Here is a 21,534-nt window from a genome sequence, read left to right as displayed (position 1 = left end):
CCTGCCCTCCAGCTCCACTGACTGCTGCCCATGTAGGCTAGAGCTACAGGTTCTCCTGGTTTTCCAAGAGAAGCTGTCAGTTGAGATTTTTACGTTAAGTCCACTTTATATATTTATTTATTTTTAATTTCGGCTGCACTGGGTCTTTGCAGCAGCATGTGGGGGCATCTCTCATTGCAGAGCACGGGCTCTAGAGCGTGCAGGTTCAGGAACGCAGTGCTCAGGCTTAGTTGCCCTGCAGTGTGTGGGATCTTTGTTCCCGACCAGGGATCAAGCCTATGTCCCTTGAACTGGAAGGCGGATTCTTAACCTCTGAGCCACCAGAGAAGTCTCAGTTTCACTTTAAATAGTTGGAGTATAATGTATATGCAGTAACATGGATGAATGTACAGTTCAGTGAGTTTTTCCATGCATATGCAGCCAGGTAACCATCATCCCAATAAAGATATTAATCCACTTATTTAAGAATAGTTCCCGGTTTACAGAATTATATTGAAGACAGGACAGGGAGCTCATGAATACCTCACATCCGGTTTCTCGCGTGTATTAGTCAAGGCTCTCCAGAGAAACAGAACCAATAGGAGATGTGGCAGTGAAAAAGGTATTTATTATTAAGGAATCGGCTCAGGCAGTTATGGGCACTGAGCCATCCTCAGATCTGTAGTCAGCAAGCTAGTGATATGGAGACCTGGTGATATAGTTCCAGTCCAAGCCCAAAGGCCCCCAAACCCAGAAAAGTTGATGTTGGAAGTTCCAGTCTGAGAGCAAAAGAAGCCTGATGACCCTGCTCAAAGGTCAGGCAGGCAAAACTCCCCCCTCACTCAGCCTTTTTGTTCCATTCAGATCTCACTCAGCCCACACTGGGAAGACCCATTTGCTTTACTTAGTACTCAGATGCAATGCATCTCATCCAGATGCTCCCTCAAGACCCTCCAAAATAATGTTGGACCTTTGGCTTGGGCACCCCATGACCCAGTCAGATCGACACACGGAATGAACCACGACACTCTAGTAACATCTTACATTAGAATGGTACCTCTGACACTGCTCATGAACTAATGAAGTGAAGTGAAAGTCACTCAGGCGTGTCTGATTCTTTGCAAGCCCATGGACTACACAGCCCACCAGGCTCCTCTGTCCATGGAATTCTCAAGGCAAGAACACCTGTGAAAGGGAAAGTTGCTCAGTTGTGTTCGACTCTTTGAGACTCCACTGACTATGCAGCCTGTGGAATTCTCCAGGCCAGGATACTGAGGTGGGTAGCTATTTCCTTCTCCAGGGGATCTTCCCAACCCAGGGACTGAACCTGTGTCTCCCACATTACAGGTAGATTCTTTACAGTCTGAGCCAACAGAGAAGCCCAATGAACTAATGCTGCTGCTGCTGCTAAGTCGCATCAGTCGTGTCCGCCTCTGTGCGACCCCATAGACGGCAGCCCACCAGGCTCCACCATCGCTGGGATTCTCCAGGCAAGAACACTGGAGTGGGTTGCCATTTCCTTCTCCAACGCATGAAGGTGAAGTCGGTCAGTCATGTCTGACTCTTCGCGACCCCATGGACTGCAGTCTACCAGGCTCCGCCATCCCTGGGATTTTCCAGGCAAGAATACTGGAGTGGGTTGCCATTGCCTTCTCCAAAAGAACTAATAGTGACGCCTTATTATTAAAGACCATATTTTATGCAGATTTCATCTCTTCTTCCCTTGTTCTGTTGCAGAGTGCCTTCCAGGACACCATTTACATTAGAGATCATGTCTTTTTAGGGTTCTCTTGGTTGTAATGGTTTTACAGAATTTTCTTTTTTAATTATCTTGTCAGTTTTAAGGAATACCAGTCAGGTATTTTAGAATGTCTCTAAACTGGGATTTGTTTGTTTTTACCACAGTTAGAATGGGGTTCTTGGGACTTCCCTGGTGGTCCAGTGGCTAAGACTCTGGGCTCCCAGTGCAGGGGGCTGGGATTCAATTGCCCTGGTCAGGGAACTAGGTTCCACATGCTGCAACTAAGACAGCACAGCCAAATAAATATTTAAAAAAGAATGGCGTTCTCATCCCGACATATACTATTTATATTATCAACATGACATCATTATTGATTTTGACATTGATCATTTGGCTGAATGTAGCATTTCTGTCAGGTTTCTGTGCTGTAAAATTACTCATTTCATTTTCTTTCTCCTATCACGTCAGTCCTATTAAAGGTCCATTTGTCTTTTCTCCATTTATTTATTTGCTCACTCTTTTCTATATCAATATGGACTCATATTTATTTTATACAAGTTATAATCCAGGACTATTTTATTGATTTTCTTGTTCAAAGTGCTCAATCTTTGGCCATTGAGAGCTCTTTCATTTGGCTCCTGTGCCCCTCTGACATGCCCCCATCACTCTAGTGGCTTGAGTTTGGGAGTTTTGAGTTTTGTTTTAGCATTTTCTTACTTTCTAGCACTACTAGCTGTTCCAGAATTATCTTGCATATTTCCGGTCCCAGTCCTAGAGTCAACCATTTCTCCAAGGAACTCTGCTTCATTTTATTGGAGAATGGTATTTGAAACCAAGATCCGGATGTTAAGTTGCTTCTAGGCACTCTAAGCTAATAGAATGAGGATATATATATATGTACACTAATGTGGATATAAAAAATTTTAAGTATTTCTGCATATAACCAACTGTATTTATATCAAGCTAAACATGAGTTCCTGTTGGTATCTCCAACTCTAGTCCATTACCACATGGATCATTCTAGCATCCTCCTCCTCCTCCTTACTTACCTGTAACTTCTCATTCCGACATTGAGAATTGGTAGCCCATACTCCCATGGGAAACCACATCATCAACTAGGGTGGAGTGCTTTTTGTCTTTGTTCTTATGGGCTCCACTCATTTCCAATTTCCAGATTATGCTTTACCTATTCATTTTTACCCCTTACCAACTCCTGGCAACCATTACTTTGTTTACCTTCTGTATAAGTCTTCCTTTTCCAGAATGCCATATCATTGGAATCATACTGCATGTGTCTTTTTTCAGACTGACTTCTTTCACCTAGCAATATGTCTGTGTCTTTTTGTGGGTAGATAATTTCCTTTTATTCCTGAATAAGAGTCCATTGTATAAAAACATCTGTTTCTTTGTTGACTCACCTATTGAAAGCCCCCTCTACTGGAAGCCTTCTGTGATGTCACAAGGCTGGACCCTTACTCTGAATTCCAGAGGAATTGTCCCTCTGGAATTCCTTGTCCCAGGAATCCACACTGTTTTACTCTATTGTGTGGCTTTACTTCCCTGTCTGTCTCTCTTTGAGACTAGGATCTCCTTGAGGACAGAAACCATGACTAGTTCATTTCCATCAGTGTCCAGCACAAGGCCTGAGATGGAGTGAGACAATGTTTGTTGAAGAATAAACAATGTCCTGGGCATGAAAAAAATCTACAGAGCTGGCAGGGTGGGGGGGGGATGAGATTTTGAGGAGTCGTCGTCTCAGGAAAAAGGTTAATGTTTGGAGGAGAGTCTAAGATCCAGGGTTGTGAGGAATGAGATTTGAGGGGAGGGATCTGAATGGAGATATGGATAGGAAAAAGGAAAATGAAACAGTAGACATTTTATGAATATTCATTTAATCCCCACAACCTTATGAGTCCCTTGGACTGCAAGGAAATCCAACCAGTCCATCCTAAAGGAAATCAGTCCTGAATATTCATTGGCAGGACTGATGCTGAAGCTGAAACTCCAATACTTTGGCCACCTGATCTGAAGAACTGACTCACTGGAAAAGACCCTGATGCTGGGAAAAATTGAGGGCAAGAGGGCAGTTTAAGTGTTCAAGGTGAGCTGTTCCTGCGATTGTCATTATGAGTCACTGGCATGGGGATTTGGTGGGGTTGAGACGGGGGGATGGGGCAGGTTGAGGAGTCCTTGAAGTCTCCGTTGGACCTTGCACCAACCTAGACCCGAGGTCCAGGCAATTGGAAAGGAGAGGCGCATCACCCGCGTAGGTGCAGGACCCGTTGCCATGGGAACATACGGGGAGGCCTCGGGGAGGGCGCATGCGCGAATCGGAGACAGGTTGTGGAACCGGTGAAAGGTGACGTAAAAGCGCACGGGGTGGGGCGCGGGGCTGGGAACGTCAAAGCCCTGCGTCCTCCGGCACCCAGAGCGGAGGACAGGCGCGCGCGCGCGCGCGCCGCGGCGGTGACGGCAGCGGCGGCCACAGCCCAGCCGAACCGGGACGGGGCAGCGGGACGCTGACGTACAAAGCAACGTGAGTGAGGTGCGAGGGCGGCACCCGCGCCGGGGAAGCCCAGCTCGGCGCGAACCGCGGCGGACCAGACCCAGCTCTCAGGCTGCCGAAGCCCCGCCCCTTAGGCTTGAGGACTAATCGGATTGAAAGCGCGCCGGCCCCGGGCCGCGAACTCTCCAATTGTGGAGGGTGTCGGCCACCGCCCAATCCGAAGCAGACAGGTGCGAGGTCCGGAAGGCGGAGGCCAATCAGCAGCGGTTGCGGCCTGTTGGGGCCGGTCTCTGCCAATAAGGAGGGCCGAGTGACATCTCCGCGCGCCAATCGGGAGTGAAGGATCGTTCGTGCCCGCCCGCCCTTCCGGCCCGAGCTCTATTTACTAGGGGCGTGCTGCCGGCCTGCCAATCAGAACGCGGCTCAGAGGCCAGGCAGCCAACCCGGGAGGAGCGGCCGGCCGGCGTCCGCCGCACCCAGGAGTTGGGGATGTCCTACAAGCCCATCGCCCCCGCCCCCAGCAGCACCCCCGGCTCCAGCACGCCTGGGCCCGGCACCCCGGTCCCGACAGGTGAGGACCCAGCTCCATCCCTGCTTGCCTGCCCGGGCAGTCAAGGTCTCCGAAGAGAAGACGGCCCGAGTTCTGCAGTGTGCTAGGCCCGCCGCCTGTCCTCGCCGAGCCTCAGTTTGCTGGCCTGTAAAGTGGGCGTGGTCGCGTAAGGGTTGTTGGCTGAGTGCAGCGGGAGGGGGCTTGTCCTGAAGTTTAGCGGCCTGGAATGGAGCGTGCCTTTGGAGGGAATCGGGGCGAATCTAGTCCGAGGCTTGGAGCGACGGGAGGAGGCGCTCCTGACCCGCGCTGACCGCTTACTTGCTCCTCTTGCAGCTGGAAGTGTCCCATCACCATCGGGCTCTGTGCCGGGAGCCGCTGCCCCTTTCAGACCACTGTTTAATGACTTTGGACCTCCCTCCATGGGCTATGTGCAGGTGAGTGGAGCTGAGGGATTGCCTGTGGGATAAGGACTGGAGGTGCCCTGTTGGCCTGAACTCACTGCCCTGTTCTCTTTTGACTTAGGCAATGAAACCACCTGGCGCCCAGGGCTCCCAGAGCACTTACACCGACCTGCTATCTGTCATAGAAGAGATGGGCAAAGAGATCCGGCCCACCTATGCTGGCAGCAAGAGCGCCATGGAGCGCCTGAAGAGAGGTGAGTGAGGCCAGGAGACAAACACTGAACAACCCTTCACAAGGTAGGGAAGGAAAGACTTGGAGGCCGCCTGAGCCAAGCCTAGACGAGGGCCAGGATCACTATCCAGAGAGGCGTTGGAACTGAACTGAAATTGAGTCAGTTTCTAAGGAAGGACAGGGAATTTGTATTTCAGTCAGTCAGTTCAGCCACTCAGTTGTGTCCAACTCTTTGCGACCCCATGGATGCAGCACACCAGGCCTCCCTGTCCATCACCAACTCCCGGACTTTACTCAAACTCATGTCCATTGAGTTGGTAATGCTATCCAATGCTGTATTTCAGCGGGGTAAATTTGCTGGTTAATGTCTAAACCTCTAATGTCATTGAGTCCCTCATTAGATTATAGTCCCTTTCACTGAAAGGAAAGGGGGTGTGAGGGAGGGGTCTTCCTCTGGAGGGCAGACCTGGGACTGTGGAGGGTCGCTGAGATCCTGTATGTTACTTGCCTATGCCCACCCCAGGCATCATCCATGCCCGGGCCCTCGTCAGAGAGTGCCTGGCAGAGACAGAGCGGAACGCCCGCACGTAACAGGACTCGACTCCACCTCAGCTTCTGGACCTTTCCTGGCCACTGCAGAGCACCTGCTTCTCCCTGGCCTTCACCCCAAGTTGCACTTCCCGTCCTGGGCTTCCTGTCCTGTGTCCTTTGGTGGGTCCCCTCCAGGAACCAGTGAGGTGGCTCTTAACTCCAGTCGGCAGCACTAACTGGAAACCCCGAAAGAGTTAGCAGCGAGGTCACTGTGAGTCTCACCCATGACCTGCCAACTGTGTTGATCAACTGGAGCTGCCTCCTTTCTGTGGCCCCCACCGCTCAGCACTTACCCAGGACTTTTATCCACTTTGCCCAGACCCCTTCTCCCCAAGCAGGGCCTTCGGCCCATGGCCTCCCTGCCTTTTCTCCTGGGCCATAACAACTCTTTTCTCAGTGTGTCTTTTGCTAAATACGCCCTTTTTATATAAATAAAATATAATTTGGAGTTGTTCTCTCAGCTAGTAGTCTTCTTTATTTTATTTTATTTATTTTTATCCGTGCACTGCGGACCCATGCCCCTGCACTGGAAGCATGGCATCTTAACCACTGGCCCACCAGAGAAGCCCACACAGTTCATAGTTTCTCTGAGCCTGGTGCCTCTGCTAAGCCCGGGCGGGCCACGAAGAAAGGGAAAGAGGAGACTCGGAGGGAGATGGTTGGGTACAGTGAGTGGGAGGGAGGCCCACTAAGCCTAGCTTTGCCTTGCCTCCACAGCCCATTGACCTTGAGTGGGACCCTGCCCTTCCCTGGCCCTCGGCCTGCCAGCTGTTTGTGGAAAGAGTTGAACTCCAATAGCTGAGTGCCCTGCCCTCCTTCACAAGATGCCACCAGGGGGCAGCACAAAGCCTGGGCTGCTTCCACAGCTGGAGGGCTCTGTCTCCAGCCTGAACCTAGAGGGTTCTTTCTCTGGACTAAAGGTGCCTGGAGGGTGGAAATGCCAGTTCACTTAAGCCCCACCCTCGCATACCTTAACACCCTAACATCCTAAGCTTGGAATCAGCCCTGGGGCTCGGAATACACCCTATCTCTGAGTCCTAAGAGGAAGGAAAAGGAGCCGAGCTGCTTCCCCACCCCTGGGACCTGAGAAACAGTCGAGAGAGAACTGGTTTCCCCAGTGTGGGTGAGACCCTGTGCGGTGCTGCCTTGCACCGACCCAGTGCCTCTAGCCAACTGGGTGCGGTCCCAAGAGCCCAGCCCTAGGCCCTGGCAGCCTTTGCCCACGATCTGGGCGCTATTGGCCAGACTTGTGAACCCGGAAGACACAGGTGGGGAAAGCTCTGGGGCCCCGTTCAGGGAGGAGCCCCAAGACTGGAAGTGAAAGTGACTGCAGCCCTCTGAATGACCTGGCGGTCTGGGACACCGGAACCCCACCGGCTAGGCCAGTGATGTCAGAGACCAGCCGCTGGCTAGACTTGGGACGGGAAGGCGTTTCCCCCACCCTGGGCCCCGGATTCCCAGGGCCCGGGAAGTTGGGGCTGAGACTCTTGTCATATTTCCATAGCACACTGGAGGGCCGGGCCAGGGTGGAGGAAGGATCCCAGAGTGTCTGGGGATCCCAAATAACACGGCCGGAGTACGCAGCGCCAGCATTTGGAGAAGGGCCTCTTCCCCCGCCGCCGTGGGGAAGGAAGGAAGGTTGAGGCCGCCCTCCGCCGCCGCGGGCGGGGCTGCCCGGACCCCTCCGGGGTGGGTAGGGCCGCGCGCCCAGGAAGGGGGCGGGGCGGCCGCAGTGACGCGGCGGGCGGCGGGGAGGGACCGGAGGGGTGCCGGCGGGCAGACCGGGAGGAAGGTCGGGGCCATGGGCCCGCGCTGCGCCTCCAGAGGGTCCGGCCACTGCTGGAATCCGCGGCCGGGGCTGGAGTCGCTCGGGGCTCCAACCCGCGGCCCGTCGGCCCCCGCCCGTACTGGGTGAGGGGCGTCCACCCTAGACTAGAGGTGAGCCGGGACGTTGGCGGGCGGGCCGATCGAGAGCACGGCGGGCGACGGGGACGCCGGGGAGCAGAGGGAAGTGGGGGCAACGGGGCCTCTCGCTTGCTCAGTGGGTGCGAGGTGGGGGTACGGCGGCAGCGAAGTCGGGGCGCAGGTGGACGGAGCAGCTTGCAGGGCGGGGGCCCGTAGGGTACTTCTAGCCTGAGCCTGAAGAGTGGTCAGCCCTGGAGAAGGAGGATGAGGCAGCTGCATAGACGAGTGCCGGGGGTCCAGGAACGATGCGGGGAAGGGGGAGTTGGGGACTGGGCTGCCCGCCAGGGTGGGGAAGACAGGTCTCGGGGCGAAAGTGTTATCTAGTCTTTGAAGGTAGTTTCGGGTGCAGGGGGAGGGGGGCGCCCGGGGCTGCTCCGCGGAGAGACGCGGGGGACAAGGTTCTAAGTGGACGTCCAGGAGTGGGGACACGGACCGACTCGGGGAAAGGGATGCAGGGGGCGGGCCCCGAGGGGCCGGTGGTGGAAGGCGGCCCGGAAGGAGGGGCCCCGGGGTTTCCAGGGGCGGGTCCCCAAAGGATGCTGTTCCGAGGTGCTTAGGACGCCGCCGCGGCCGGAGAGGCGAGGCTGGCCCGCCAGCCCGCCGGCCACCTCCCGCGGCTCCTGGGGGCCCGCGTCAGCGCGCGGTTGCCATGGCGATGGGCGGGCGGGGGGCGGGGGCTGCGCGGAAAAGAGGTCAGCGCTCAGCCTCTCGGCGGCTCCCGGCCCCCCGCGGCGCTGGCTGCAGAGCTGGGCTCGCCGCTGCCTGCCCTGTGGCGAGCCCGGGCATGGGGTCCCCGCGCCTGAGCCCCTCGGCCCGCGCGCAGGGCTCGGGGCCGCGCGCCGCCGCCCCGCACTGACGGCCGCGCGGTGCCCTGCGCCAGGAGCCGCGGAGGCCGCGCGCGGCCGGCCGAGCGCTTTCAGGATGCTCATCAAGGAATACCACATCCTGCTGCCCATGAGCCTGGACGAATATCAGGTGGCCCAGCTCTACATGATCCAGGTGAGGGCGGTGGCAAGTAGGAGGCCGAGGAGGGGATGGGAACATGCTTCATGTTGGGTATCCGCAGGAGTGCGCAGGCCACACCTGGGATAAGGGGCCAGGCTCAGCTCAATCCCCTGCCAGTCCAGCCCCGAGGCTTAGGAGGGCTCAGGCCAGAGCAGAAGAGAGCGCGTCCCCAGTCGGATGTGGGGGAGGGGTGGGGTGATTAAGGACCGTGCGAAGAGGGACCGAAGGGCCTGGTGGTGCCTCCCCGAGTGCCCAGCCCCTGCTGAACGCTCAGCCCCTATCTGATCTCCTTTAATCCTCCTTAGAATCCGTAATCCTCAGCGGGTAGGGAGAGGAGCGCATGAGGAGACAAGAGTGGGGGGCAGAAAGTGAGGAGGGGTCCCAGGGGGTAGAGAAAGACTAGGAGAGGTTTCCCAGAGGGTGAAGGAACCTGGCCACCCCCAACGGTCAGGGAGATGGGCTGAGGCTCAGGGCCGGAGGCTGTCAGAGGAGCAGGCAGGGACCCCAGAGGGTGAGATCTGGGCTGAGAGGAAGCATGCAGGGAGTCAGGCTTGGGAGGAGAAGCTAGAGCCAGGGCAGGTGCCCAGGGACGGGAGGAGGCCGGTGCCCATTTCAGAGGCGTCCCCTGAAATGTGGGACCAGAATCTGAACAGGCAAGAGGGTTGGGATCTGGCCTCAGAGGGTTGGGTGGGCCATGTTCAAACTCCTGAGCTACATAAGGACAGGATCTGAGTGCTCTCCAACTAGGAGGGGTGTGGCAGGAGCTGGTATTGGGGTCCTAGAAAGGCAGGTATCCCTTTTACTCTCCTGATTCTTCCAGCCTGCCCACCCTGGCCCCTTGCTGGCAGGGCATGCAGCTTGTCCCCCTCAGGAGCTTACACGGGCTCTCTCTCTGCTTGAAACACACTCCCCACCCCATATCTGCCCCGCACCCTCCTTTTCCCCCCAAGTCATCTTCAAATCATGGTCATGTTATCTTTTCAGTGAGGCCTTTCCTGACCATCCTATCAATACTGCAACCCCCAACTCTATCCACCTAACCCTAGTCTATGCTTTCTTTTTACCACAGCACTTAGGACCCTCTAAGATGCTTTTTTTCTGTTTTCTGTCTACTGTGTCTCCTTCCGCTGGAGTGTACAGTTCCACAAGGGCAGGCAGGGGTCTTTACTCTGTACATCACCAGATCGCAATGAATATAAGCCTGGACAGTGCCTGGAATAGAGCAGACAGCAAATACTTGAATGACTGAACAAGTCCCGGCTTGCAGAACCCCAGAGGGGACTGGTCAGAGGCTATAATCCTGACCCCAGTAGCTATAGGGGAGCAGGTGGAATTTCAGAGAGCTAGAAAGGCTGGGACTCAGGCCTCAGAGCTGCGCTGGGGACGAGGCCTAAGTGGGGAGCCCGTCCCAGGAATGGAGTTAGGACTGAGGTGCCTATCCTCCTCTTGCCCTGGGCTGCAGAAAAAGAGCCGAGAGGAGTCGAGTGGCGAGGGCAGTGGCGTGGAGATCCTGGCCAACCGGCCCTACACGGATGGGCCGGGTGGCAGTGGACAGTACACGCACAAGGTATACCACGTGGGCTCCCACATCCCAGGCTGGTTCCGGGCGCTGCTGCCCAAGGCCGCCCTGCAGGTGGAGGAGGAATCCTGGAATGCTTATCCCTACACCCGAACCCGGTGAGTGGGTGGGGCAGGTCAGGGGCCAGGAGGGGAAGGGCCCTGGTGGGCCCAGCAGTGACCCTTACCCCTGCCCTCTGCCCAGGTACACCTGCCCCTTTGTGGAGAAATTCTCCATTGAAATTGAGACCTATTACCTGCCCGATGGGGGGCAGCAGCCCAATGTCTTCAACCTGAGTGGGGCTGAGCGGAGACAGCGCATCTTGGGTGAGACGTACAGCCAGTAATGACCCCAAAGCCCCTCTCAGGCCACCTGCCACCTGGACAGGTGGCCTCTGACAAGTCCCAGGCTCAGTTCCTGGCCTCGGCTTTCTGTGCGTGAAAAGCTGCCCTCCCAATCCCAAGGTGGGGGAGGAGTAGCAGGGGCTGGAGGGGGCTGCTGTTGCTCAGGGCTGCCGGAACCCCCCAGATACCATCGATATCGTGCGGGATGCTGTGGCCCCAGGCGAGTACAAAGCAGAAGAGGACCCCCGGCTGTACCGCTCGGCCAAGACAGGCCGAGGACCGCTGGGTGATGACTGGGCGCGCACAGCAGCCCAGACCGGGCCCCTCATGTGCGCCTACAAGCTGTGCAAGGTCGAGTTCCGCTACTGGGGCATGCAGGCCAAGATCGAGCAGTTCATCCACGATGTCGGTGAGCACCCTGTCCTGGGAGGTTCCACTTATCATGCACTAGGCCACATGTTTGAGCCAGGGATGCTCCCAGTCTGCCGGGGACACAGAAACATAAAGCCATCCTTTCCATTTGATAGGGTGGGTGCTGGGGCAGAGGGGAGCATCGCAGCCTAGCTGGGGTTGGGGAAGCCTGTCTTGAGGTACAGGGAAGAGTCAGAAGGGCAAGAAGCTGGAAACATGATCTCTGAGGTTCATGCCGGTTCACTCAGAGATGCAGCTGCTAGTCCATTAAAATTCTAAGACGCCAATGTTCTGTGGGTCAAGCGAGGCTTAGAGACTCTCAGGAGGGTCACCAGCTGTAACTGGCAACACGCTGTGGAGTGCAGGCCGAAGCTGGGTTCTGTCAGAGTCCCTCCCACCCCAGCTCTGAGTTCCATCCTCCTGCTCTGGTCTCCAGCAAGCCCTAGGTCATACTCCTGTGGCTTAGCCCTGCCCCACCTCCCAGCTCTGACGCTGGGCTCCCCGAAGGAAGAAGGATGGGGGCCCTCAGGGGCCTGGGATCCACTCCACCACAGCTCTCATGGAATCTCCCCTCCCCAGGGAGCTGCTTCCTTAATTGTCCCTTTTGTAAATGAGGAAAAGGTTGGGCCTGATAGCAAAAGCTGATATTGATCACAAGAGCCAAATCCTCTGCTAATCACTTCCCATACAAGATATCTTTCACATCCCCCACACCCCTCAAGGTAAAGACTATTATGATTCCAGATGAGGAAATTTAGCTCAGAGAGTAGTAATACAGGTTCTTTATCCTAAATTTGGAAAAAGTCCAAAAAGCACAAATAAGAAGATTGGGGACCTCCCTGGAGGTCCAGTGGTTAAGACTCTGCACTTCCTATGCAGGAGGCGTGGGTTTGATCCCCTGATCAGGGAACTAAGATCCCACATACCATTGAAGAAGGAAATGGCAACCTACTCCAGAATTCCTGCCTGGAGAATTCCATGGACAGAGGAGCCTGATGGGCTACAGTCCACGGGGTCACAAAAAGTCGGACACGACTGAGTGACTAACTTTCACTTTCACCATGTGATACAGCCAAAAAAAGAAAATGAAAATCACCCACATATAACCATTATTAAGATTCTAACGCATTTCCTTCTAGAAGTTTATAATTCAATCATTATTACTTTATTTCCTAGATACTGAGGTTTCTAACTTTATTCCTCTGCTTAAGATGAAAATATCCCAGAATGGGTATCGTGTTTTTGCTTCATTAAGTGCCAACACTTCCATTAACTATTAACACCTTCATTAACCATCAACAATTTCATTAACTGTTAACGCCTTAATTGTTGACTCCTCTGATGAAGTCAGCAGGAAGCCAGCTGAAAGAGCAAGAACAAACATTGCTCCCAGCTTCCTGAGGTGTCGGGGTGAGCTCGGAGCTAAGAGTTGGGGTGTCTGGAGGGATAAAAGAGGCTGTGGGCAGGGAGGTAGGTAGGACAGGAAGAAAAATGCCCCACTTCCCACTGCCATCTCCTGGACCGCACTCAGCCTTCCCTACTTTGTGGCTCTGGGTGGGTGGTGTGCCCAAGGGAGCCATTACCCTAATTCAAGGGAATTCAAGGGCTTGATATGCTGGGCAGGGAAACTGGGGGTGGGGAGGGCACAGCTTTGATGTCTGGGCGCCTACAGGTCTGCGCCGGGTGATGCTGCGGGCCCACCGACAGGCCTGGTGCTGGCAGGACGAGTGGACAGAGCTGAGCATGGCTGACATCCGGGCACTGGAGGAGGAGACTGCCCGCATGCTGGCACAGCGCATGGCCAAGTGCAACACAGGCAGCGAGGGCCCCGAGGCCCAGCCCCCGGGGAAGCCGGGCTCCGAGGTCCGCGCCGGGGCCAGCCACGCCGGCACCCCCGATGGGCCTGAGCCCCCCCCGGGCCCCGATGCCTCGCCCGATGCCAGCTTCAGCAAGCAGTGGTCTTCATCCTCCCGTTCCTCCTATTCGTCCCAGCATGGGGGTGAGGCTGGGGCCTGGGGACCGGTGGTGGGGTGTCGGGGAGTGCGGCCCTTGGCTGGACGCCCAGGCTGAGGCCCGTGTGGCCCTGCAGGGGGCGTATCTCCCCAGACTTTGTCTGAGTGGCGCATGCAGAACATCGCCCGGGACTCTGAGAACAGCTCCGAGGAGGAGTTCTTTGATGCCCACGGTCAGCACCCCAGCCCTGCCGGGGGCGGGGGGGCCCTGAGCAGTGCCTACCCCCCCATGACACAGTCCCTGGTCCCTTCAGAAGGCTTCTCGGACAGTGACGAAGTCTTCCCCAAGGAGATGACCAAGTGGAACTCCAATGACTTCATCGACGCCTTTGCCTCCCCCATGGAGGCTGAGGGGACACCAGGTAAGTGTCCCCTATCCCGTCACCGGCCACCCGCACCCCCTAAGTGGTGGGGACTCAGAGAACTACTCATTCCTAAATGTAATGGGGTCCTAAGATGAATGGCAACCCAGAAAGGGTGTTCTTTAAATACACAGATGAATGATGAGTGGATAATGGGTGGATGGGTGGATGGATGGATGGATGGTTGGAATGTAAAAAGACATAGAACAAAGAATGGAGGAATTCATTTGGAGGCCGGGAAGTCTTCATGCAGGAGGTGAGGTCTAAACCAGATTTTGAAGGATTAGACCAGCTCTGTCCAAAAGAACTTTCTGAGATGATGGAAGGGTACTCGTCATTAGCCACATGTGACTCTCAGGTTCTTGAAATGGGGTGAGTGTGACTGGGGGCCTGAATTTTGCACAGTAATTTAATTCACTTCAACTTAAACAGGCACATGGGACAGGGCAGGATCAGAAGGAATCTTCCAGGCAAACGGGCATTGTGGGGAGAGGCGTCTCTGGGAACAGCAGGGACTGGCTGGCCTGTGCAAAGGTCTAGAAGTGTGAAATGACCTGGGGGAGTTGGGTGAGAGGGGCAGGTCCGAGGGAGATGGGGGCAGGGGAGAGTGCCCAGGCAGACAGTGAGCGGGGGCATCTGGACTGCCAGGTGAGGGCATCCCCACAGAGCCCTCAGTCTCTCTTCCTGGCTCTCCCCCTCCCATAGACCCTGGAACCGAGGGCACCAAAGACCCAGGGGATGGGGCCCGGGCACCCAGGGACTCGGAAGTGAGTATGGCCGGCCACCTTGCGCCTCAGTTCTGCCTGGCCACCCACCAGCCACCGGTCTGATGTCGCTGGCGTCGCACTGTGCCCCCTGCAGGGCCCAGATGGAGACAGTGCCGGGGAGCTGGGGGCAGAGACGTGCGCGGTCCACGCCCTCTTCCTCGTCCTGCACAGTGGCAGCATCCTAGACTCGGGCCCGGGAGATGCCGACTCCAAGCGGGCAGATGTGCAGACGCTGAGCCTAGCCTTCGAGGCGGTCACCCGCGTCCACTTTCCCGAGGCCCTGGGCCACGTGGCGCTGCGCCTGGTGCCCTGCCCACCCATCTGCGCGGCTGCCTATGCCCTCGTCTCCAAGTACTGGTCTGGGGGGTGGAAGTGGGGGTGGGGGGGTGGACACACAGGGTCCCCAAGATGTGGACAGCCACCTGGAGGCTCCTGGAACCAGAGAGGCCCCCATGGGGTGGGGGGGCGGAGAGGGAAGAGGCCAGGAAGCTAGACACCTGGGCCAGTCACCCGCCCAGCTGGCCTGTTTCTAGTCTATGGCTCCATCGCAGAGCCCTCTGGGATACTGGTGGTCCCCACAAAGCCCCCGTGGTGCTGGGACTTGCCAACAGGTCAGGGGGACTTAGAGGGGGCAGGGGCGGGCCTGGAGGCGCCCACCCATCCATTCCGCCCCTCCTCCTGCAGCCTGAGCCCCTACAGCCATGATGGTGACGGCCTGTCCCGCTCCCAGGACCACATTCCCCTGGCCGCCTTGCCGCTGCTGGCCACCTCATCCTCCCGATACCAGGGCGCCGTGGCCACGGTCATCGCCCGCACCAACCAGGCCTATGCGGCCTTCCTGCGCTCCTCTGAGGGTGCCGGCTTCTGCGGGCAGGTCAGGGGTTAGGGGTTGTCCGGGGGGAACTTGCTGGCCGAGCCTCCCCCACCCTCCTGCCCCTGCTGCAGCCCCTCCTGACCGCGCTGCCCTCTCCCCCAGGTGGTGCTGATCGGAGACGGTGTCGGCGGAATCCTGGGCTTTGATGCACTCTGCCACAGTGCCAGCGTGGGCACCGGGAGCTGGAGCAGCAGCCGCCGTGGAAGTATGGTCAGTGTGGCTGGACCCGCCTCCACCGGAGGAGGGGCAGGGAGACTCCCCTGCTCTAGTTCTCGGCCCCAGGAATCTGACCTCTCTCCAGCCTGTTCCTGCTGCCTCTGTCCATCCCCTCTGGGGCTCTGCTGGCTGGCTCTAAGTCCCTGCCCAACCCCCATTCCTCCTTCCTCACTTCCAAATAAGTAGAAATCGATTGTCTCTAGTCCTAAGGATGTTTCTGTCTCCTGCTTCTTCTAGAACAATGAGCTGCTCTCCCCTGAGGCAGGCCCAACGCGGGATCCCCTGGCAGAGGGGCCTGAGGGGCTGGGCCGGGCCAGCCCAGAAACCTCTACCCTGCCCACCCAGCGCACCCCCAGTGACATGGCTGGTCCCGAGCCCGAGGGCTCTCAAAACAGGTGACATTCCCACCCCATCAACCCCAAACTGGGCTTGTGCTGGGCTGCGGAGGCAGCAGCACTGACAGCCACCTCCGCACGCAGCCTGCAGGCAGCACCCCCAGCCACCTCCTCCGGGGAGCCCCGGCGGGCGAGCACAGCCTCCTGCCCACCCACTGCCACCTCTGAGGCTCCTGACGGTGCCCCCTGTGCCGCCCGCCTTGACTTCAAGGTCTCCGGCTTCTTCCTCTTTGGCTCCCCGCTCGGCCTGGTGCTGGCTCTGCGCAAAACTGTGATGCCCACGTTGGAGGGTGAGCCCTTGGGGTGCAAGTCGGGGCATGCCTCCTCCTCCATCTGCCCCTCCCCTTAGCTCCTCCAACCTCTCCCTATCACCGGAAATTCGAGCATTTATGCCATTCCCCACTGTAAAAATTAAGTTTCTTGGCTAGAGAAGGGGAACCTGAGGCCCAGAAAGAAGGGACTTGCCAAGGCCACGTTTCCCAGCATGCACCAGGAGGAACTCGTACGCCCAGATGCCCAGGGTCCAACAGGCCTAGGGAACGCTTCATCCCGAGCATCAGCAAATCGAAGGCTCTGATCCCTTGTTAGCCAAGAGACCTGTTTCACTTTTAAGCAGGACCCCGGGGACCTCCCAGGGAGTACAGTCTGGGAAGCGCTGTTTCAGGGTCACCCAGCAGGTCAGGGAGCTGCTCCACACCACCCCTACCTCCCAGGATGCCCAGCTGAACCCCCTCTCTCCTTTATCTTCTGGGTACCAGTGGCCCAGATGCGGCCAGCCTGCGAGCAGATCTACAACCTCTTCCACGCGGCTGACCCCTGCGCCTCCCGCCTTGAGCCCCTGCTGGCCCCCAAGTTCCAGGCCATCGCTCCCCTGGCGGTGCCCCGCTACCAGAAGTTCCCTCTGGGAGATGGCTCGTCTCTGCTGCTGGGTACGCACCCAACCAAGATACAGGGAAGAGGAGGGGAAGGGCCCCAACAGTGAGGGATGGAGATAGACCCCACTCCCCCAACCAAGAGGCAGTTCCCGCATCATTGGTACTCTCTCAGGTCACCACTCCCAGGACCAGGAGCCGTTGCCTGTCCTCTTGGGCAGTCTGGATCCCCAAGACCCTCTGCCCAGAAGCTGGGGGCAGTGGTGGTGACTGGGTTAAAGAAGGGAGGCAGTGACATAGAAAGCAGCAACTCGCCACTGGGATGGGGGGTGACGGGGTGCTGTATCCGTGTCTAGGGATGCACTGTGTCTCCATGGACACTTGAGTTCACATCCTGTTGTGGGTTGTGTACACATGCATGTAAGTGAGTACCCATCTGGCCCCATGAGACAAGCGGGCCTGGATTGGGGTGATGGTGGCAGGCATTCTGGCAGGAATGCTGCTAACAGGGGAGAATGCCCCCACCCTTCGTGTCCACCCACATGTTGGGGCAGTTCAACCTCAGCCAAGACCTGACTAGGGAAGGCTGGCAGCAGAGATGGGGGAGGTGTGGGGCGGAGCAGTCCTGGAACCCCAGTGGGAAGACAGGAGGATGGCCTGGCCCAGCCCACCACTGAGGCTGCCCTCCACCCACAGCCGATACTCTGCAGACCCACTCAGGCCTCTTTCTGGAGGAGCTGGAGATGTTGGTGCCCTCAACACCCACGTCTGCCAGTGGTGCTTTCTGGAAGGGCAGTGAGTTGGGCGGTGACCCACCAGCCCAGCCAACTGCCCCCAGCACCACTAGTGAGGTGGTTAAGAGTAAGTCTGGCCAGCCGCCCCACCTGGGGGTGGGGGGCGGTAGTCCTGGTGCGGATACTTGTTCCACCGCTGAAGCCCAGCAGAAACACCCTTGCCCCAGAGCCTTTGCTCTGGAAGGAGAGGGCCCCAGCACCCAACTCTGGACTCGGCAAAGAGCAGGGCTGTGGAAGAGAGGGAGGGAAGAGCCCTAGAGGCCAGACAGTTGGGCCTGGGGTGAGAGGCCACCCCTGACTCACTGCCCACCGCGGTCGAGCAGTCCTGGAGCGCTGGTGGGGGACCAAGCGGATTGACTACTCGCTGTACTGCCCGGAGGCGCTCACCGCCTTCCCCACCGTCACGCTGCCCCACCTCTTCCACGCCAGCTACTGGGAATCGGCCGACGTGGTGGCCTTCATCCTGAGACAGGTGGGCCCAGGGATGCGGTGGGGGTGGGGGTGGGGGTAGGGGGGTGGAAGAGGCCAAGGATAAGGAGGAGCCGGAGCTGGGGGAGGGGCAGCCCCAGGGACCCTTCCCCTACCCCCCCACTTCATGTGGCCTCGCTGGGGCCCATCCCGCGCAGGTGATCGAGAAGGAGCGGCCACACCTGACCGAGTGCGAGGAGCCGTCCATCTACAGCCCGGCCTTCCCCAGGGAGAAGTGGCAGCGCAAACGCACCCAAGTCAAGATTCGGGTACGTGCCCTGCCCCTAGCGACCTCAAGTCTCCCTGGGATCCCCGCCCCTAAGCCCCTCCCAGGTCCCACCTCCTCCTGCCTCGGCCCCGCCCCCGGGTACCACCAAGTCTCCTCCCCTCCCTCTTCCCCGCCCCCTCCGCCAAGTCAGGTCTCGGATTGGCGCTCGCCTCGCCCCTCTCAGCCTCTGCACCGGGTCTATATTGCCTCTGCCCCTTGGATCCACAGTCCGCACAGAGGACCCCCAGGACCTCTGATCGGGGTCAGCAGAAGCGCCCACTCCTCGGGCCTCGCCCCTCTCTCGGAGCGAGCTGGCCCGCCTCCTCCAGGCAGCGCGCACACACACGTCTGGGCGCGGGTCCCCCTCACCAGCTCTTCCCGCCTCCCTGTCATCTCCTGGCCGCGGGCTCACACTGTCTCCTCCCGCCAGAACGTCACCTCCAACCACCGGGCGAGCGACACGGTGGTGTGCGAGGGCCGCCCCCAGGTGCTGAACGGGCGCTTCATGTACGGACCCTTGGATGTGGTCACGCTCACGGGAGAGAAGGTTAGGACACAGAGGCCTCAGTCCCAGGTAGACCAGCCCCCTCCTCGGGCTGACCTGGCCCCAAGCGGGAGCTCCCGGGTCCCGCCTCCTGTTCCCTGGACAGCTCCGGGTCCTGCCAGGTTGAGCCCCCAACCCCGTCCTCCTTCCCCCACCTCAGCCCTCTTCCGCGCAGCTCCACAACGCTCAGGGGTCCGCCGTTCCTCCGCTCCGCTCAGGGGGACCCTCTGGCCCTCTCTCCCTGCTAGGTGGACATCTACATCATGACGCAGCCGCTGTCGGGCAAGTGGATCCACTTTGGCACCGAGGTCACCAACAGCTCGGGCCGTCTCACCTTCCCGGTGCCCCTAGAGCGTGCGCTGGGCGTCGGCGTTTACCCGGTGCGCATGGTGGTAAGGTGAGCGCGGGGCGGGCCCGGCCTCTGCAGGGAGGGGCTCCTGTGGGCCCCGCCCCCACGCCGCTCACACTGCAACCCCCCCCACCCCCGCCCCGGCCGTAGGGGCGACCACACCTACGCTGAATGCTGCCTAACGGTGGTGGCCCGCGGCACTGAGGCCGTGGTCTTCAGTATCGACGGCTCCTTCACCGCCAGTGTGTCCATCATGGGCAGCGACCCCAAGGTGCGCGCCGGCGCCGTGGACGTGGTCAGGTAGGAGCGGCTGCCGCTTCCCTTTCCCGGCTCGCTGTGAGGACTGGTCCCCACCCCTGGCTCTCGGGGCTGACCGCCGCCGCTCCCTGCAGGCACTGGCAGGACGCGGGCTACCTGATCGTGTACGTGACGGGCCGTCCTGATATGCAGAAGCACCGCGTGGTAGCCTGGCTGTCGCAGCACAACTTCCCCCACGGCGTCGTCTCCTTCTGCGATGGCCTCACTCACGACCCGCTGCGCCAGAAGGCGATGTTCCTCCAGAGCCTGGTGCAGGAGGTGTGGTGGCTGGGGAGAGCCCCCCGAACCCCGCGATTGCCCCGGGAGGAGGCCCGTTTGTTACCACCTACATGGCCCCGGCTCCTAGCCTAACAGACTGCACATCCCCGCAAGGGTCTCTAGAGTCCTTGGAGCCAACTAGGGAGATCCGGCTGGTCCCACCCCCCAGCCAGACCTGGTGATGGAGACTAAGCGGCCCCGCCCCTAACCCTTCGGTGCAGATCGCCCACCAGACCCCACCCTCTGTCTCCCGCCTCCCCCACCCCGGGGGGGCTGCTGATTGGCCTCTCCGGCCACAGGTGGAACTGAACTTCGTGGCCGGCTACGGGTCCCCCAAAGACGTGGCCGTGTATGCGGCGCTGGGCCTGCCCCCCAGCCAGACCTACATCGTGGGCCGCGCCGTGCGGAAGCTGCAGGCGCAGTGTCAGGTGAGGGCCGAGTGAAGGTGGGGCTGCGAGCCAGCTGGAGCATGGGAGCCTGAGGCTGGGCCCTGAGGACCACTCGTGTGTTAAGAAGAACCTAGGACGGAGGCTGTGAACAGGCTGGCCGGCTTCGGGGAACTTGGGCTTCTCATGGGATTGGGGAGGTCACGAGCAGCTAGAAGCTGCCGGACAGGCCAGAATGGGTAACTCAAGCTGGAGTATGAGCAAGACCTTGGGTGCTCGTTCCACGCTGGCATGGTTCTGGGCACAAGCCTTGACCTTTCTGAGCCTCACTTTCCTGTCTGTAAAATGGAAAGGATAAACCCACGCAGATCTCCGTGGCTGTCAGGAAGAGCCCATGATTTACTGCATGTCAGCTGAGCACTGGGCTGGGCACAGAGCAAGTGCCTGCTAAATGTTAGCTGCTGTTACTTCCTTCCAAAACCCCATTGTACAGATGAGGAAACTCAGGATGAGGCCCAGAGAGGGGCAGGCTCCCTGGCGGGGTTTGGTCAGGCTGTGCCAGCCTGGTACTGCAGCCAGCACTGCCCAGAGCCTGGGAAGGACAGGTGAGGACAGTGTGTGAGCCTGAGACCAGCCATCCCCTCACCCTGCCCACCTCTGCCCGCAGTTCCTGTCCGATGGCTACGTGGCCCACCTGGGCCAGCTGGAGGCCGGCTCCCACCCTCATGCCACCGCGGGACCCTCAAGGGCCGCCCTGGCCAAGAGCAGCTATGGTGGGGCTGCCCCTGTGGACTTTCTCCGGAAGCAGAGCCAGCTGCTCCGCTCAAGGGGCCCCAGCCAGGTGGAACGGGAGGGCCCAGGGACTCCACCCACCACCCTGGCACGTGGCAAGGCGCGGAGCATCAGCCTCAAGCTGGACAGCGAAGAGTGAGGCCCCAACTGTGGCTGGGCTTGGGTTATTTATTCATACACTTGTGGAGCCCCAGGGGCCGCCTGTGGAAGGCTGGGCCCACGCCTGCATCCGTTTGCCCTCAGGGTTAGTTCCCTTTCATGCTGGGGGACCCAGCCCTGGGGGCTGGAGGAGGGAGCAGCAAAGGTCCAGAGGCTTTTCCAGTGTGTGTAACTCCATGGAAATAAACACCACCTGCATCCCGCCTGACTGCCCACCGGCATGGCATCACAGGGCAGCCCAGCTCACGGTTTCTAGTTCAGCAGAGATGCTGAAGGGCAAAGAGGAGCTGGGATGTGCCCAGGGTCAGGCAGCAAGTCAGAGGGCAGGGCCAAGATTGGGACCTGGAGAACCAGCCTCCCCCACCCTCCTTCCCCTCCCCACCTGAGCCAGCCTTTCAGTTCCCAGGGGCCCAGACT

At 58.8% G+C, this 21,534-nt stretch overlaps 2 protein-coding genes across 4 annotated transcripts; both read left to right on the top strand.

Moving 5' to 3' along the window:
* The first annotated feature begins 4,039 nt into the window (after nucleotides 1-4,039).
* Nucleotides 4,040-6,460, top strand: CDK2AP2 (cyclin dependent kinase 2 associated protein 2). Of its 2 annotated transcripts, none has more exons than XM_069565122.1 (4): nucleotides 4,040-4,797; nucleotides 5,110-5,210; nucleotides 5,299-5,431; nucleotides 5,933-6,460. In XM_069565122.1, the coding sequence occupies exons 1-4, from the start codon at nucleotides 4,716-4,718 to the stop codon at nucleotides 5,998-6,000; spliced, it is 384 nt and encodes a 127-aa protein (XP_069421223.1). In that variant the 5' UTR covers nucleotides 4,040-4,715; the 3' UTR covers nucleotides 6,001-6,460. The 2 variants fall into 2 exon arrangements, with proteins under 2 accessions (XP_069421223.1, XP_069421224.1); XM_069565123.1 differs by having other exon boundaries at nucleotides 4,064-4,923.
* A 1,271-nt stretch (nucleotides 6,461-7,731) lies between these two features.
* PITPNM1 (phosphatidylinositol transfer protein membrane associated 1) lies at nucleotides 7,732-21,322 on the top strand. Of its 2 annotated transcripts, none has more exons than XM_069565113.1 (24): nucleotides 7,732-7,938; nucleotides 8,846-8,964; nucleotides 10,433-10,647; nucleotides 10,733-10,854; nucleotides 11,057-11,281; nucleotides 12,956-13,282; nucleotides 13,373-13,468; nucleotides 13,550-13,657; nucleotides 14,363-14,424; nucleotides 14,519-14,775; nucleotides 15,109-15,298; nucleotides 15,401-15,508; nucleotides 15,752-15,909; nucleotides 15,994-16,199; nucleotides 16,668-16,838; nucleotides 17,478-17,642; nucleotides 17,899-18,047; nucleotides 18,202-18,312; nucleotides 18,742-18,858; nucleotides 19,104-19,252; nucleotides 19,355-19,504; nucleotides 19,597-19,780; nucleotides 20,080-20,208; nucleotides 20,834-21,322. In XM_069565113.1, the coding sequence occupies exons 2-24, from the start codon at nucleotides 8,887-8,889 to the stop codon at nucleotides 21,095-21,097; spliced, it is 3,741 nt and encodes a 1,246-aa protein (XP_069421214.1). In that variant the 5' UTR covers nucleotides 7,732-7,938; nucleotides 8,846-8,886; the 3' UTR covers nucleotides 21,098-21,322. The 2 variants fall into 2 exon arrangements, with proteins under 2 accessions (XP_069421214.1, XP_069421213.1); XM_069565112.1 differs by having other exon boundaries at nucleotides 18,463-18,858.
* The last annotated feature ends 212 nt before the right edge of the window (nucleotides 21,323-21,534 follow it).

Source organism: Ovis canadensis, chromosome 21 (genome assembly GCF_042477335.2).
Source record: "Ovis canadensis isolate MfBH-ARS-UI-01 breed Bighorn chromosome 21, ARS-UI_OviCan_v2, whole genome shotgun sequence".
Classification (NCBI taxonomy): Eukaryota; Metazoa; Chordata; class Mammalia; order Artiodactyla; family Bovidae; genus Ovis; species Ovis canadensis.
The sequence above is the reverse complement of the archived record's forward strand: the minus strand, read 5'-3'. Positions and strand labels throughout refer to the sequence as shown.